The sequence below is a fragment of the Camponotus vicinus genome, unplaced genomic scaffold, assembly GCF_025532165.1.
Source record: "Camponotus vicinus isolate PSW18456_S1 unplaced genomic scaffold, iyCamVici1.0 SCAF_8, whole genome shotgun sequence".
NCBI classification, from domain to species: Eukaryota; Metazoa; Arthropoda; class Insecta; order Hymenoptera; family Formicidae; genus Camponotus; species Camponotus vicinus.
Genome location: NW_028141980.1, coordinates 18767570 through 18786281, shown reverse-complemented (window position 1 = coordinate 18786281; position 18712 = coordinate 18767570). Strand labels below are relative to the sequence as shown.

Here is an 18712-nt window from a genome sequence, read left to right as displayed (position 1 = left end):
ATATATATATATATATGTGTGTGTGTGTGTGTGTGTGTGTGTGTGTGTGTGTGTGTGTGTGTGTGTGTGTGTGTGTGTGTGTGTGTGTGTGTGTGTGTGTGTGTGTGTGTGTGTGTGTGTGTGTGTGTGTGTGTGTGTATGTTAAAGTACGTAAAATATTTCGATGACGAACAAGACAATAACACCGACCTTGGCGGCGTAAACAATAGCGCGCTAATATTTATATGCCATAGTCTTGAAAAATGTTTCGATAAAAAAATAATAATAACACGGTCTTTCGGACTAATTTTCTCTGCTCTATTATTATTCGCGCGACGACACTCAAAGAGTAAAGTAGTAGTACAAGGCGCTCCGTTAAATCCTTTTCTAGAGCGATCGCGATCGCGATCAATATCGACAAATTATTTGCTGTATCAAAATACGTAAAATATAATATAATATAATATAATATAATATAATATAATATAATAAAAATATGTATTGTTTACGCCAAGATCGGTATTATTGTCTGTTCGTCATCGAAATATTTTACGTACTTTAACATATTTATATTATATTATATTATAATATAAAATATAATATAATATAATACAATATATTTCGATATGACGAACGGACAATAACACGGTGTTCGGCCTTGACGATGTAAACAATAGCGCGCTAGTCATACGGTCTTGGTATCATTCACACGGCAACACTCGAGCAGTAAAGATCGTAGTGCGAAATACATCGTATATTCTTAAATTAATTATTAATTAAACAATTATTGTATCATGACTTTCAATTTTATTAAACTTTCGATCCTATAATTCGTATTAATATACATGTATTGCATATATATATCAATAATGAAAACAACATTTGTAATGAATTAGTATTTAATTTGATTTCATAAAAACGTCGAGCGAACTTCTCTATCCCTTATACAATATATTAAAGTGCGTCTCTCGTAATTATTCCGTGATCGGGAGTGCCGTGCAAAGTATCTCGCAATCGTTTCTACATATGACTAAATATAATTAATTGTTTGTTCGCGAGTGAACATGAGTGCTGTGAAGGTGCAAGCAAAGGATGAAGAAAGGAGAAGGACATCTGGAAAAGTATCGGACAGCCAGAGAACAGTGAGAGAGCCTGAAGCAGCCAGAGAGATATGCGGTGAGTAATTTATAAAAATTATTTATTATTTATATTGTTGCGTCCCCGCGTCTCGTTCCTGCGGATGTATACGCCATCCATTATTCTGTCGGGAAGTACGTCGATGGAAGAAGATCGTTTCCGCGCGCGTTGTTAAGAGGTTGTTTAACATCAACGACGGTCAGCTGAGTCTGAGCCCAGCTGTCAAGCTGAGCGGTCGCGCGTTAAAATCTGTGTTTCGTTTTACGAATTATCTGAGTTCTTGTATGTTTCTCGTGGTTCTATGTTTCGTGGTTCTTGTGTTTCAAAAAACCGTATTATTATTTTCGAGTGCGCGAGTGCGAGCGTGTGCCGATCAATTGTGTCGCGCGCGTTCGATACATATCGTTCCGCGGACGCAACAATACCATATATATTAATTTGAAAATAGACATATTGCTTATTATTTTTTCATTTTCTCAATGGTATATATAATTCGCTCTAAAAATCACGTAATATAATGCATGTATAAAATATTCCAGGTTTTATTTTAACACATTTAAAGTATCTATAATAAAGCATTTATAATATTTTTGTTATTAATTAATATTTTTATATACACTGAGCAACAAAATTAGCGCAACAAAAATTTTTATCAAAATTTCACTCAATTTTAAATAATCATAACGCCGCGAAAAATGGTCGTATCAGAAAAATTTTTTTTTTTATTTTAAAGTTTGAAGTCTCTACTTTAAAGAGAATTTGTCATATTTTGACTTCCTCCTTTCCTCCCTCCCGCCATCTCCTTAAAAGTGAGGTCATGTTTTATTTTAAAAAGTTTGCATATTTTGACGCGCTCCACGGGGTGCAATGAATTTTTCTCGCAAACGTTATAAAAATTACCGTAGAATATAAACTTTTCCGCACAAATTAAAAAAAAATTGAAGTCTGTACGATTTTTTTTGGCGGAGTTATGAATGTTGACATGTCAAAGTTACCCATGCATTTTAATCTGTTTATGCCTGTTACCGCCAGCATTAGCGTTACCCGATGCACACCACGAGGAGGTTGCTGGTCGGATTTTGTGCATCGTGTGTGTGTGTGTGTGTGTTTCGAGAGACCGCCAACTACTCTTCATCAACTGGAGTTAACACTACAATGCATATGGCACGAAATTCCTCAAGATGCAATAAGATCCTGCATCAATATGCACGAACGTCTTCAGGAAGTTATTCAAAGACGAGGCGGGAATACACATTATTAAATGCAATAACATACACATTTCTTCCGTGCAATATGTCTCATTTCTTCCGTCCAACACACACACACACACACACACACACACACACACACACACGATGCACAAAATCCGCAACCTCCTTGTGGTGTGCATCGGGTAACGCTAATGCTGGCGGTAACAGGCATAAACAGACTAAAATGCATGGGTAACTTTGACATGTCAACATTCATAACTCCGCCAAAAAAAATCGTACAGACTTCAATTTTTTTTTAATTTGTGCGGAAAAGTTTATATTCTACGGTAATTTTTATAACGTTTGCGAGAAAAATTCATTGCACCCCGTGGAGCGCGTCAAAATATGCAAACTTTTTAAAATAAAACATGACCTCACTTTTAAGGAGATGGCGGGAGGGAGGAAAGGAGGAAGCCAAAATATGACAAATTCTCTTTAAAGTAGAGACTTCAAACTTTAAAATAAAACAGAAAATTTTTCTGATACGAGCATTTTTCGCGGAGTTATGATTATTTAAAATTGAGTGAAATTTTGATAAAAATTTTTGTTGCGCTAATTTTGTTGCTCAGTGTATAAATATTTTAATATTTTATAAAATATTTTTAAAATAATATAATTATTTAAATATTTCATATATGAAAATTAACATACTCTCTTTATATAATTATATTTTTCAAAAATTTATAATAAAGAAACATTTTTTTGCTAGTTTTACATTTAAAGTATTAATATCAGAGATAAATCTCTCTTAAAAGATAAAAAAATTGATTGCGCGTAATAATTAGTTTTACAAAATAAATTATTTTGAGTTTTATAAAGAATAGATCTATAAGAATATTAATTGATTATATTTGAATTTAATTTTTGACATATTGATTTAAAAATAGAAGTATGTGACAAGAATTAAAATTAATAATAATTTGAATTGTATTTAGATTGTTAAAAAGTTGAATGATAAAACATCGAATAAAATACACTTAATCTTTAAGTATCGTTAAAGAAATAATTATTCTTATAAAAATCACAATAAAATAAATTATCGTTTTATTGCTAAGTGTTAACTGTTAAATGCAACAGAAAAATTAATTACTTGATACTTTTTTATTATCATATAAAACGATAATAATTATATTGCGTGTGCGCACGTTGTGCTGCGATTATTATAAAAATTACACGGATTGTAATTAAATATTACTATTACTGTCAATTTATTTATTTGTCATGTATATTCGTGAAATTTAAATCGTGATTTTTTTTCTCATTTAATCATTGGGTAACATCGAAACTTAGTTTATCTTTTCACGATAATATTTCTTTTAGAAAACCTTACAAAATACATTAAAATTCCGGATACTCTTTCTTAATTGAAAGACATAATCGATAAATTTATTAGTGATTCTTTTGATTGCGATAGATTATATCAGCTATATACGCCAATCTAAAAATTTCTAATAAATTTTACATTGTACGCATTTCTGATATTTTCGTGTAATATAATAAAATATTCTATGTATATATTCTATATAACAATTTATTATGTATATCAAGTTATTATGAAAATTATAAAAAACTATGTGTAAAAGTTATTTATAACACTCACAATAGAGAATAAATCTTGAATAAAAGTCTTGAAAAATGGAAAATATATCTTATTTACAATATCTTCATTTTTCGAAAAATTATCTTACTCTCCGAACTTTCCTTTCTCTTTCTTTCCATATATACATTCCATGTATAATATTATTGTAAGTCCAAGCGTGTGTGTTATAATGCTCTCATGCAACATCAAATTATCCGTATTATTGAAAATATTTGAATAAATTCGAATATATATTTATTTGATGTTGATAGCATCATTAATTTATAAATTATATTATAATTATACTACATATTTTGCTTCGCATATTGTCGAATATTTTTCTAAACACGATTACGATAAGTATCGAAACATGATTTGATATAATTATTAATAATTAAAAATTAATTAACTTATAATAAAAGACATGAAACTGTATCGCAACGATAAATCTTTATCGCATCGCAATCATTAATTACTGCGAATAAAAATTGAAACAGGGGATACATAAAAGGGGATAAAAGAATTAATTTTGTTATGATCTTTCGATTATTAATGCTTATTATAATAATTTCCTTAACGATATCTATTAGAATTAAATAAATTTCAACCAATGCTTTAAATTTTCTTAATCGGCAATAACTCATAGAAGATTTCAACGACGAATTATAACAATAACGTAGTATAAGTCGAACTTGGTGATATAAACAGTACCGCGGTAATGTTTCTGACTTACGGTCATTCGCACAGTAACCTGGAGCAATAAAGTAGTGACGTTTCATATATTATCAAATTCTTTCTTTACATAGTCGACCCTGGCGATATAAACAGTACCGCGGTAATGTTCTTGACTTACGGTCATTCGCACAGTAACCTGGAGCAATAAAGTAGTGACGTTTCATATATTATCAAATTCTTTCTTTACATAGTCGACCCTGGCGATATAAACAGTACCGCGGTAATGTTCTTGACTTACGATCATTCGCACAGTGGCTCTTGACCAGTGAAGTAGTGATGTGAGACGTTTCATATATTACCAAATTTTTTCTCTAAACACAATTGCAAGTGCAACGAGGAACTTTTCGTGAATAAGTGTAAGTGCAACGAGGATTAAAGTGCCACGAGAAAAGAGCGAAGGAAGCAAAAGAAAAAAGGAGGTTTTGGAAGTGGATGCATCAATAAGATATGATGTAAGTCATTAATATAAATTAATTATCACATTCATTATTTATTATATTGTTGCGTCCCCGCGTCCCGTCCCGCTGAATGTATTCGTCACCCGTTGAATTCTTTCGAAGAAGATCGTTTTCGCGCGCGTTGTCAAGATATTGTTATAAACAACGACTGTCAGAGAATCTAAACCCAGCTGTCAAGTTGTGCGGACGCGCGTCTATTTGTGATCCGTTTTACGATTATTCTGAATTCTTGTATGTTACTCGCGATTTATTAAAATTCTTGTGCACCTTAAATCGCGTTATTATTTACGAGTGCACGAGCGTCAGCGTATACCGATTGTGTCGCGCGCGTTCGATATATATCGCGTTCGATATATACCGCGTTCCGCGGACGCAACAATATATAAATTATTTATCAATAATATATATATTCAAAATATACATATTTCTCGTTTCGTTTTATTTCTTTGATTGTGATTTAATAGTGATTTTAAATTGTAACATATATAATACATATACTTATAAAAAATATTCCATTTTATTTTAAAATAATTAAAACATTTATAAAATTTTTTATTAATTAATATTTTCAGATACTTTTGTTTTATAAAACATTTCACATTAATATATTTATTTAAATATTTCACATATAAAAAAATAAAAATTATTTTATTTCATATTTTTAAAAGTTTATATCTAAGAAACATAAATTATTTTGTAATTACGCAGTTTATAATATTAAAATATATCTATTTAAAAGTAAAAATGTAAAAATTAATTGCGCGCAATAATTAAATTTAAAATCAATTATTTTCAACATTGCTTTGTATAATAGATGTTCTCTTATCCTTTACATTCTTATTTATCGTTTATATTTGCGAATTTAAATTTATGTACTATATTACAAAATAAATTTCAAATGATGTATTATATTATATATAAAATTATATATAATATAACCCTCCCATGGGGTACACCTTGTCGCGGTGGGAGGGCTTAGTACTTGGATGGTGCCTTGAGGTTTATCTTAAATTTTTCTATTTATGATAAATCTTAAGGTGCCTGAATGGGAAGCTAAGTACCCTTTCGCGTCGTCGGTGCCGTCAACGTGCCGCGGACGGCAAGCGCTTCGTTACCGCGTTTTCGCGTTGTAGTATTCTCGCGTCGTCGCGTTTTCGCGGAACTTTTGGACTTTTCATATAAAATCCCAATTTCCTTATTGTCACGAGTCTCTACTTCCGATGCCAATTAACTGGGATGTTTCGAGTTTGCACACGTTGCTATGCAACGTACACTCTTGCTTCGTGCTTCGTCGAGTGATTCGGCCCGAATTAGTTAGAACTCGATCGATTGCTCGGAATGGTCGTCAATGGGTCCCTTCTCTTTGCTCGTCTACAGCCACACGCACTGCGTGTGTTAACCCTGTCGAGGAGTCGAGTGGATTCCCCTAGGCACGATTTTCGCTCGGTAAAAGGGGTTGCCTCCCCATTTTCTAAATTGCTGAATGTAAGCATTTAAAAAATGTGGGTATCCTCTTCTTTTGCCGTCTACTAGCCTGGTGTAGCATATAGCAACCGCGGGAGGCATAATATGTCCGGGCGGAGCACCTGAAATCGTGCTTAGCGGGTCCAGGTTCGATATGAGATAGGATAATTATGCGCGAAAAAGAGTTGGTGAACTTCATTTTCCTCTATTTCCGTCAATCGTTTCGTCTTCTTTCCGGTTTGGGCTTAGTCCTTGCTCGTTGTATCGTTGCAATCCCGACCGGTTGACTCGAAGTTGATTCTCGTAAGTGAAACGGGATTTTCGAGGACGAATTTCGTAACGGAAAATATTCATAAATAAATTAATAAATTACGGTTGCGAAATCACCTTGTTTTTCCCGCGTTCTTTTCGCATTCTTAGACGAGATTGTCGTTTTAATAAAAGAGTTATCGTTGTTCCTTCCGTTAAATAAACGTTAATAAAAGTTGCGTGGCTCGTACCGCCGAGGAGTCGAAACGATTTTCATCATGGAGAATTATTTCTCACCGGTTCTTGTGAGATCCATTCGCGACGTCTAGTTCGGTGCCCTGTTAAAATTTGGAAATTTTTGTTGTAAGATTGGAACTAATCCCAGGTTTTCCTGGCAATTTCCGAAAGCAATGATTTCGATAGTAATTCAACGACGATACGCTTCTTTAACGTCGAATTAATTTAAATAATATATATTTAGATGAGAGAAATGTATCTTTTCTTTTCTTCGTTAAAAAATGTTCTTCATTATTAGGATTGGTATTATTATTGTCTATATAGTGCCAGAAAGATTTAATAGTAGATTAAATATGAATATAGCGTTGTGTATAAATTTTAATTTTTTAAATAATTTCATAATTTAATTAATTTTTATGATAACAATGATTACGAACGAATATATTTTATTAATTATTAATTAATTTGAAAAAATTATTTAAAATACATGCACAAATTAACGTATCCAAAATATTTTTATAATTTTTGTTAATATAATATATTACATATACGCGAAACTATACATGAATATTACATAAAATGTGCGAATACTTAAAAATTTAGAGACGAATCGAATGGGTACCCCTATATCAGTAAGATATTGATTAAAAGAAAAAAAAATTATTAATTTAAACATTACAAGGATAAGAATCTAGATAATTAATCTAGAATTAATTATATATTTAAAATTATTTCATTTATTTTATTTTGAACACTTTTCGAATTGAAATTTTTTAAATCTTGCTGTTATCGGGTTCGATTCGTCTCGCGCGCGATGGTACCCCAAATTATGTGTTCGCACATTTAATACAAACTCCAATAATGCATGTATTTTATTATTTATAAATACAATCGTTCGTAATCACATTTCAATAACAAAGGTTATATCCATTTAATTTTCAATAAAGAAATATATTTCTTAGTAATGGAAGAACATGTTTTCTGACGTGAATATCAATTTCGCGAATTGAAAATAATGACGAGGGATAATTGTCTTTGATTTAATACTGAAATCATTGCTATCGGGAATAGTCCGGAAGATTCAGGATTCGTTCCCTTCTACAGTGAAATTCCCGACGTTCAATGGATCACTTAACTTTTCTTCGCAGATTGATCTTGCGAAATCTGATGTAGAAACAAGATGTTAATTGTTCTCCATTTTTAGGATCGCTCCTCTTTTTATCGGATTACCGGTATGTCACTCGCGTATCTGCAATTGAATATTTTGAATATTATCGATTTATTTATCGTCGCATTTTATCGCGAATTTTAAATCGCGATATATCTTATAAAAATTCGCAGTAATTCGGTCGCTGAATTGCATATTCACAAACATTACAGACCTCAAATGATTGTTGAAATATTTTCGATTTTCTATATTTACGTGATAATAATTATATCGCGCACGTGTCTATTGAGAGCTTCGATTATTATATTATAAAAATTATACGTATCGCGATCAAATATTCCGCATATCATCGACTTATTTATTCGTCGCGTTTTCTCGTGAATTTTAAATCGCGATTTATCTTATAATTTAATCGTTGACTTATACATTGAAGCTTTGTTTATCTTTCCATGTCTTTGAATATTGTTTTTAATAGTTCGTGCAAAATGCTGGTAGTGCAAATATTTTCTTCTATTATATAATTTAAGAGACGATCGATAACTATATTAATGAAAATCATTTGTTCCGTTATTTTCTATTAAACGTAGCCACAACGCGATTTTTAATTATATTTTAAAGCTTATAGAGCTCATTTCTTATTCAGCTAATCATGCGCGAAATAGAATATGTATTTTATTCTCAATCGTGAAATTCGTATAAAGTCGGGTATATATTAATCGCAAATACATCGGACAATGAATTTTATGTTCATAAACAATACGGATCACAAATGTTTGCTAAAATATCTTCGTCTGTCAACATTTGTGTGACAATAATTATATCGCACGCGTGTCTATTGATTCAGTTATTATATTATAAAAGTTATGCGTATCTCGCAATTGAATATTCGATTATTGTCGATTTATTTATTCGTCGTGTTTTCTTGCGAATTTTAAATCGCAATTTATTTTGTAATTTAATCTTTGAGTTACATCAAAGCTTGTTCTATCTTTACACGTTTTAAATATTTCTTTTCATGGTCTGCGCAAAATGTGTCAATAATGCAAATACTTTGTTCTACAATCGAAAAAATGATCAATAATTTTATTAATGACTCTTTTGATCTTGATTATTTACGTTTATACGTTATTTATATAAAACTAATTTCTATTCTTAAATTCTATTATTCTATGTCGATTATTAATAATAAATATCGCGTAATTAATCATCACTAATTAGTCTTGTTTGGTCTATGTAAAAATTTTTAGTAAATTTTATATTATACGTATATTTTGGTCACTTTCGTGTAATAAATTTTATTTTGTATTAAGTTTAAAATTATAGTTTATATTAAATTTGTATTATATTTTGTAATACATATTTCTAATGCATTGTATTTTATATATTCTGCATTAAATTTTGTAATATATATATTTGTAATGTAATTATTTTTATATTACATAATTTAATAATTTGTAATGTGTTTTTTATGTAATTGCAAATTAATTATAATTTACGTTGTATGTATTATAATTATGTAATATATATTTTTTATATGTATTATATTCTCTGTTTAAAAACTCGATTAAAAAAAATAAAAAAAAAATAAAAAAATTTTCCTCCTCAATTTTTCCTCCCCTGTATCTCCGCCTTAACGAAGGCATTTGCCAGGTGAGGAGTTTCAGTACTCTCATGAACCTGAGAGCTATGCCGGCGGTAACATACGCTGATATGGCTGATATTCATATAGTCTAATTCTTATATTTAAAATCATTTGGACAACGTATGGGCACACATACATACACATATAGGTAAGTAATTTATAAAAATTATTTTTATAAAAATTATTATTTATCATATTTATATATTATTTTCAAAATAATGATTGTTAAGGCCCTTGCACAATACTAGGCAAGAGGCAATAAGAACAGAAATAGTATTTATTCTCTTCTCCTATTGGCGAATATTTTCTATTCCGCGTTTTTATTGGTGAATAGTTTCTATTCCTTATTTCTATTGCCTATTGCCTAGCATTGTGCAATGGGCTTTATACTCTAGTGCTACCGGCATTTCGTGCACATAGCACGAAACAAAACCAGAAATTGTGCACATTATATATTACCCTCTGAGAACATTCATGGACATTGGCTTTGTAGTTCATGTCCACGTTTTCAATGTCCATAGAGGGAGTATCGCTTTCAGGGATCACCTAAAAACAGGCCATGACATCTCTCAGTCTTCTCTCTGCCCCGGGTATCATTTTATCCTTGTTGTTCACCGAATGTTAGGCTGAGTTTCCACTGAGCGCGTCACGCGTCGCGTCAACCAGCGTGAGCCAATCAAAACATTCCATTGTAATAACATGTTTTCCGTGTTATTACAATGGGATGTTTTGATTGGCTCGCGCTGGTTGACGCGACGCGTGACGCGCTCAGTGGAAACTCAGCCTTAAGCCTACGGCACACGGTACAATTTTTCGTACTGGATTTGATAAGATTTAGTAAAATATTAGAAATGCTGCATTCTAATTGGTGCATTTTTAGTATTTTACTAAATCTTATCAAATCCAGTACGAAAAATCGTACCGTGTGCCGTCGGCTTTAAACAAGGATAAAATGATACCCGGGTACACTCGGGTGATGTTTCCGAACGCAGCCCTGGTCTGACATATGACGCCGATTATCTGATAGAGACCAATAGAGATACCATGCACCATGGCTCTCAGCCTTCTCTGTGATTACAACAGCAGCGATGAGAGTAGCGAGAACGAAAATGAATCGTTTACTCTTAATAAATTAACAACGCCTATTAATTTAAATATCTGTTCCGCTCCAGACGTCGTACCTATGGTAAGTATATTGTGATTTTTGTTTTTGAGGTTATGAACATATAATATGCGATAATTATAAAGATACAAATTTATGGGACGCCCAAAGACGCTTATTTTCAACGTCAAAAGATATTACATGATCAAAAAATGACAGATTGATCTTTAATTTTATCAAAGATTGTTAACGCTGTTTAATAGTGAATGTTAACGCGTTATCAGAGACTTGTACAGTTGTATTTATGGTACTTATTGGTTATTTTGAGTTCCGATTCAGTGAGGAACATACATTTATAAATATACCAGTGCCATTTATAATATACATGTTTGGCCTTATGCAACCGTTATCCCTTTTCTTTCTGCCTTCTAAGGATCCTAATATTTGCCGTGAGGTTAGGCGATATTCAAAGCCTATACTCGCTCTGTATCCATTGACAAAGTAATCCCATCGAAACATTTTCCTTACATAATATTGTCCACTTCCAATTTTATTTTTTTAATAAAAAATACATAAGATTTATATGTATCATTTTTTTAGGGAACAGAATTGTGTATAAAACATGTGGATCCTACCACTACAGAGATAACATCCAATTTAAAGTACGAGGAACTTTTTGGACCAGAGATTGGCCCAGAAAATCCATTCAAAACGCAGCAGCAGCGCGCAATAAAAAATATGCTTTCCGGATATGTGGAACATGCACATATTAGTCCTTTTCAGTTTGAAAATCAAAGAAGGACGTTTGCTAGTTATGGTAATATAAATGATATTTTATATATAAAAACTCTCTTTGATCAATTTCTTCTGACAGGAATAGCTTCTTTAATATGAATTCTACAAAATATAAACAAAAATTTCAAAAAGTCTTATTTTCTGAATTTAAATTATAACAATAATGTGGCAAAAGGGAACTTTATTCAGATTTTGCAATTTTTGTAACATGCTACAAAAGGCGAATTATATATATGAGTGACTCAGATGGAGTGGGGAGCAAAGGAGCTAAATGATACAAGTCCACATAAACTCTGTTTCAAGTTATTAGTAGATTTGAAGTGGAAACAATGTAATCTATCATCAGTCAATATAATTACACTGAAATCTGTTTTCAAAGTCAATCAGACTTGCATAGTTAAATCATTTATGTGTGTTTATAATAAAAGCAAATGCAAAAGTTATTATTTTTCAAATTTTTATTTATCAACCTTATAACTTAGCATCTGAGTTACTTGTATAAGAAATATAATTAAGTAAATTGTTGGATATGTGTATACATAAAAATAATACACAAAAATATTCAAGATAGTTTTTTATATCCTTAAATATCTAATATTTAAATTTAAGTAAATTTATTTATTTCTTAAATTCAAATCAATATATATTTTGCTTCAGGATATGCATTAGATCCAACTGTAGATGGTAGTGCAGATGAAGGTAAAGTGATAATTGGCTCCAAAGAGGCTGCCGAAGAATCAGGTGGTAAAACTGTTTTTGAAAATACTACTCTAAGACCATCGGATAAGCGAAAAAGAAACAGAAATAGCGATCCTTCAGATATAGAAGGTTTCTTAGGGCCTTGGGGAGGCTACACAGACGAAAAACGAGTTATAAAGCCAAGTGAAGAAGAGGCTGCTGAATTGGAAGAAATACTAGCAAAACGAAACAAACGAGGAAAACAGATAGAAGAAAAGCCTCTTGATGAAAAAACAGTATTACACAGTAATATCTTTGTTAGATATTCTTATGATATAGAATTGCTAATTTCTTCTATATAAAGATATAATTTATTCTTTCATTATTAAATAATTTAAATGAAATTTTAATAGATAAAAATCTTAATCCAACATAAGTAATGATTTCATTGATGAAAATTTTAGCTTAAATTTTCAATAAAATTCCTTATTTTGAATATTTTTGTAAAAGAAAACAATTGTGCTGATGACATTTTTTTATCGTTGTTGGAAAATTTTTAATACTTATAATTTTATACTGCAGTTAAAGACTACGTGGATTATCAAGGACGCTCGTTCTTACACGCTCCTCAGGATGTAGGCATAAACTTGAGATCGGAATCACCTCCCGATCGCTGTTTCTTACCGAAAGCGCAAATTCACACTTGGGAAGGCCATACAAAAGGCATTTCGCAGATTCGATGGTTTCCACGAACCGCGCATCTGTTACTGTCTTGTAGCATGGATTGCCGAGTAAAGGTATTCATTTCGCTAAATAATGTGATAAATTATATTATTATTAAATTATAAATAATGTGATAAATTAATTATATTGCTTTGATTAATATATTACATGCAAATAGTATGTTATACAAACATATTTCTTATTATACATAGTTGTGGGAAGTGTACAAGGATAGGAGATGCGTCCGTACATATTACGGACATCGTCAAGCAGTACGGGACATAAGTTTCGATAATGACGGTAAACGATTTTTATCAGCGGCTTACGATCGGTATGTGAAACTATGGGATACAGAAACGGGAGCTTGTATCAGTCGTTTTACAAGTAGAAAAATTCCATACTGTGCCAAATTCAACCCTGATCCAGATAAGCAGCATCTTTTCGTAGCTGGTACAAGTGATAAAAAAATTATTTGTGTAAGTACTATATATATATTACAAAAAATATATTGTGAAATATATTTTTTCATCAAAAGTTACGTAATTTCGACGGAAATCTAAATTAAAATGATACATATATAATATATGTGAGGCAACATTTATTATTTATTGTAAAAGTACATTTAGCATAAAAGATAATAACAAATCTGGAATTGAATAATTAATAAATGAATTTTCGTTATAGTGGGATATACGTTCCGGTGAAATTACTCAAGAATACGACAGACATCTAGGGGCTGTGAATACTATTACATTTGTCGATGAAAATAGAAGATTTGTCACAACGAGTGACGACAAAAGTTTACGAGTTTGGGAATGGTATTACTTTATTATCTGCAAAGGATTATTTTGAAAAAATCAAATTGATTAATAAATTGTTTTTTATATAGGGATATTCCAGTGGACATGAAATATATAGCTGATCCATCAATGCATTCTATGCCAGCGGTAACACCGTCGCGAAATCAAAAATGGCTTGCATGCCAAAGCATGGATAACAAAATAGTTATATTCTCGGCGCTAAATAGATTCAAAATGAATCGAAAAAAGACTTTCACGGGACACATGGTTGCTGGATATGCATGCGGTTTAGATTTCTCTCCAGATATGAGGTAATTTACATTTTAAAAAAATACCAATTTTTTTACATATTTTCTTAAAGTGTCTTCTATTTGTAAAGAAAATTATTGCATAAGCTTTGATACAAACAGAATATTTTAGAATTAACACAAAATGTAACGTAATTTTTTTTTTTCTAAAAACGAATATTTTTTGTAATGCTTCAAATATTCTTAATATTTATTATTAATTCACGAATTGAATAAATATGATAATATAATGATACATATATATAATGCAATAATGTTGTCAATCTTGAGACATTTTGCAAACATTTTTTACACTTCGCACCTTTACATACATATATATTTAATTTATTTTATACAAAAACATATTTAGTAAAATATTTACGTTTTTCTTTCAAAAAACAGCTACTTGGTATCGGGCGATGCAGACGGAAGATGTTACATATGGGATTGGAAAACTACGAAATTGTATAAAAAGTGGAAAGCACATGATGGAGTTTGCATCGATGTCTTGTGGCATCCGCACGAACCTTCCAAGCTCGTTACAGCTGGTTGGGATGGAAAAATTAAATATTGGGACTAATAAATTACTTGGTACTTTAATTTTTAAAACTGTATTTTATAGACGCGCTTTTTTGTATTTTAAGTCAAACTGTGTACATAATAAATCATTTATTTTAATTGTTCGCTTTCATTTCTTCATCTATGTCGTGGCCATCGATGATTTTGATTGTTGATATTTTTGTAACTTCCAAAACCACCTCCACCAAGCCGTTTTCTTGGTCGGGAAGCCTTACTGGACCCGATTTCTGCATTGTACAATCAAAAAGTTAAATAGAATGCAAAAGATGTTCCATAGACATTAGATTAATTAATTTTGCATATTTATATTGTACTACTCCATATTCTCAAATATACACTCATTTTATATAATTTAATGATCAAGATATACTGGAACAAATGGCAAACTGGTCTTAATTAATTAATGATAAAGGCGCTATAAAGTAATAAATGTATAAAGAAACAACATTCTTTTATTATATTACACATATTTTTTTTAAATAATACTAAAATTATAATAATCTATCAATTAAAGAATATTTTGCATTATTTTGTTCCAGCTTATCCTTCTAGGAGAATATTGTATATGTTGAATATATGTATTTTTTATAATATAACAATTTTTAATGTTAAATTATTACTAAAAACACACTTACTCAAATCTACCGCCGGCGGTACAGTAAATCCAAATGATTTAGCAACTTTCGCTAGATCTAAAGTTTCTATGTCAAAAACTTGTTTCAGATGATGAGAGTCATATGCTCTCACGTAGTTTTTGAATGCCTCCTTTGCTGACTGATATAGAAAGTAATTTTTGGAAATTAGTTTCTCAAGCTAGAAACAAAAAGGAAATTATTTCTCTTATATTAACATTCATAATGTACAGAGATATTAATTAAATAAATAGAATCGTAGATTATACAATAGTTAAATTTCTCAATTTTTCCTTCAATCAAACATATGATAGCCATATTTCTAAACTTCTTAATTGTGACTTGTTCACAATAGCTATGGCCCATATTATCATATTGAATATAATATAAATATATTTATATGTAGCACACCTGTAATTGAATATCGGCAATTTTATTCCAAGAAAACTCGTACTCATTAACGGGTACGCGAGCTTCTTTGAGATAACGAAGAAAACCAAGCTCTTCTGGTCGCAGTATCAACAAAGCATGACCGCTGCTACCTTCTCCGCGAGCAGTTCGACCTACGCGATGAATATATTCCTAAAAAAAATGTATATCTATTAACTGTAAGTCTTTATGATTGGATTATCGTTTCAACAATAGTTTAATTATATATCGAATTTTTCTCTTTCTTGCCCTCTCTTTCAATAGTAAGAAAAATGAAACTTTTAATCTTATTGTAACAATCTTTACCTTGGGATCGTCTGGTGGATCATACTGCACAATCCAGTCGACGTCGGGTATATCTAAACCTCTTGCAGCCACATCGGTACAAAGTAAAATTCCGGTAGAAGCGTTGCAAAATTGGTAAAAAGTGGTAGTTCTTTTCGTTTGCTTTTGCTTACCCTGTCAATATCATCAGAGCATAAACATTAAGTCAAGAGTGATTTAAAAAAAAAAGAAAAGAAATGGATGTCTAATAATACATACATGTATGCTCATTACGGGTAAATCGATATAATTTAAGAGTTCGTGATGGTATTTGACAGACATGCACGAACTGAAGAAAACCATTACTTTTTTCTTCTTATTTTTCTTTAGAAATGTGAAAAGAAGTAAAAATCGTTTTTCGCTCGGACATGCTACATAACCCTGCTGTAAACCATCCACGGTTGCCATTTCCTTATTGTCATCCACTCCAACATATATAGGTTCTTTCTTGAGAGCTAACGTTGTTATTGTTGCTACTTTTGACGTTTGTGTTGCACTAAAGAGCATTGTCAACCGACGCTCTGCAATAATAGGTTTACATAGTAATGGAAAAAAATATGAACAATTTAATTTTAATGTATAGTGTAGTATATCACTCACTAGGAAGAATGTTAATAATTTGTTTCAACTCTTCTTCATATCCAATATCTAAAATACGATCAGCTTCGTCAATCACCAGACACTGAAGATTCTTGTATAGGAAACCGGGTGTGTTTTGCAAATGATCTAACAATCGTCCTGGTGTCGCCACGATAATATTGATTCCCTTTTCAAGCTTCTGTGCTTCGGTTTGTCTATTGGCACCACCCATCAACAAACCATATGTGTGATGATGATATTTCATTAACTCTTTCAAGACACCAAAAGTTTGCATAGACAATTCTCTAGTAGGAGACATAATAATGCATCCAGTACCTACAAATATATAATAAATATATTACATCTTATCTTTTCTAATTTGGTACAAATTAGAATGAACGAGACAATATAAGAAACTTTATTAGTTATTTTATTATCTCTTTTAAACTTAATTTTTGTAATTTATTTTCATATAAATTGATTAGGACACATTAAATGCATTAAACAGAATTGGTTTGAATGATTATTGATGTTTGAACAATTATTATTACTTTTTATCTATATAATAAATTCATAAAAATCATTCATGAAAAAAAATTTCTCAATATCATTCTGATACAGATTATATATTCTAAACTCTACCGAGTTTACATACCATTACGAGGCATAAACTTCAACTTATAAATCAATTCAACTGCAGGAATTAAAAATGCCAGAGTCTTGCCAGATCCAGTTTTAGCAGCACCTACTAAATCTCTCCCTTCTAGAAGAGGTGGAATAGCTTTTGCTTGTATCTCTGTCATTTTTGTAAAGCCCATGTCTTCTATCCCTTTCAAAGTATTCTCACATACTTTTTCTTTCAAAACAGAGAAACTTGTATCATTTGATATTTCAAAACCTACAGCTGTACCTGGTACTAAATAAAAAATAAATATATATATACACTTTTTAAATTTAAAGAAATATTTAAATATAAAGAAATATTGAATAATATTTAACTCTAATATCATTTCATTAAAAGTACATACAATTCTCAGTTGGTTCTTCAGTAAGGTCCTCTGACTGTTCAGATAATTTCCTTTTTTCTAGTATGCATAAATAAATATATATATTAATAAATAATTATATAATAAATGGAAAGTAAAAATATCAATTTACAAATAATATTATAAGTTTCTCAATAGAATAGATTATATACAAAATATGAGCATTTATATGAAAATAGAATAAATTAAGTCTTACTTTTGGGAGGAATTTTTTCTTCCATGTTTTTTTGATTTTCAGTTTTATTCTCTCCAATTACATCTGTAATAGAAATAACTATTACTTAAAATAAATAATAGTAGAGGAATGTTAAAAAAAGATATAACCGACAAAGAGAGAATTTCAGCTTAAATAAATGATTATTTCAAATTATAATTATATAATAATTATCAGTCAAATAAAAAGGTTGTATATATTTTGAAAATAAATAAATATGAATAAGTCCTGCATAATCTTTGCTTCACGAGTAACCTCGAAGGTTGCCACGCTTTTACCTTTTTGTTCTTCCCGTTGTTTTAGCTTCGTTACTTTTGTCCTTTCCCTTTTCTTAATTTTTTGCATCAGGAATTTCTCAGACATTTTTTTTTGTTCTAACAGCAAAAAGGATTCTATATTTTACCACGTGTGTACTCGTACCTTCCTCTCCTTTTAATGATCAACGTTAATCGTTGATATCAGTTGATATCCTTAAGCTGTGGCTGCATTCAGCGGATGTAATTCGAAGCTGATTGGCCGGATCTGAAAGTAGAAACCAATGGCCGCATTCAGCGGACTCAACCGCTAAGTAGCAATCGAACGTGATTGGTTTCTACTTTCAGATCCGGCCAATCAGCGTCGAATTA

General features: G+C 30.9%; 2 protein-coding genes across 2 annotated transcripts; one reads left to right on the top strand and one right to left on the bottom strand.

Annotated features, from left to right (window-relative positions):
* The first annotated feature begins 10774 nt into the window (after positions 1-10774).
* Positions 10775-14962, top strand: LOC145975973 (pre-mRNA-processing factor 17-like). The gene is made up of 8 exons (XM_083106746.1): positions 10775-11084; positions 11601-11817; positions 12453-12779; positions 13056-13270; positions 13409-13672; positions 13881-14014; positions 14086-14307; positions 14686-14962. Exons 1-8 carry the CDS (start codon positions 10950-10952, stop codon positions 14861-14863), a joined length of 1692 nt encoding a protein of 563 aa, XP_082962872.1. The 5' UTR covers positions 10775-10949; the 3' UTR covers positions 14864-14962.
* Pit (probable ATP-dependent RNA helicase pitchoune) lies at positions 14879-18553 on the bottom strand. Its single transcript, XM_083106744.1, has 10 exons — positions 18365-18553; positions 18069-18131; positions 17855-17911; positions 17482-17742; positions 16848-17162; positions 16467-16768; positions 16230-16382; positions 15906-16076; positions 15498-15675; positions 14879-15089 (listed from the first exon to the last, which is right to left on the bottom strand). Exons 1-10 carry the CDS (start codon positions 18447-18449, stop codon positions 14980-14982), a joined length of 1695 nt encoding a protein of 564 aa, XP_082962870.1. The 5' UTR covers positions 18450-18553; the 3' UTR covers positions 14879-14979.
* Between the last annotated feature and the right edge of the window lie 159 nt (positions 18554-18712).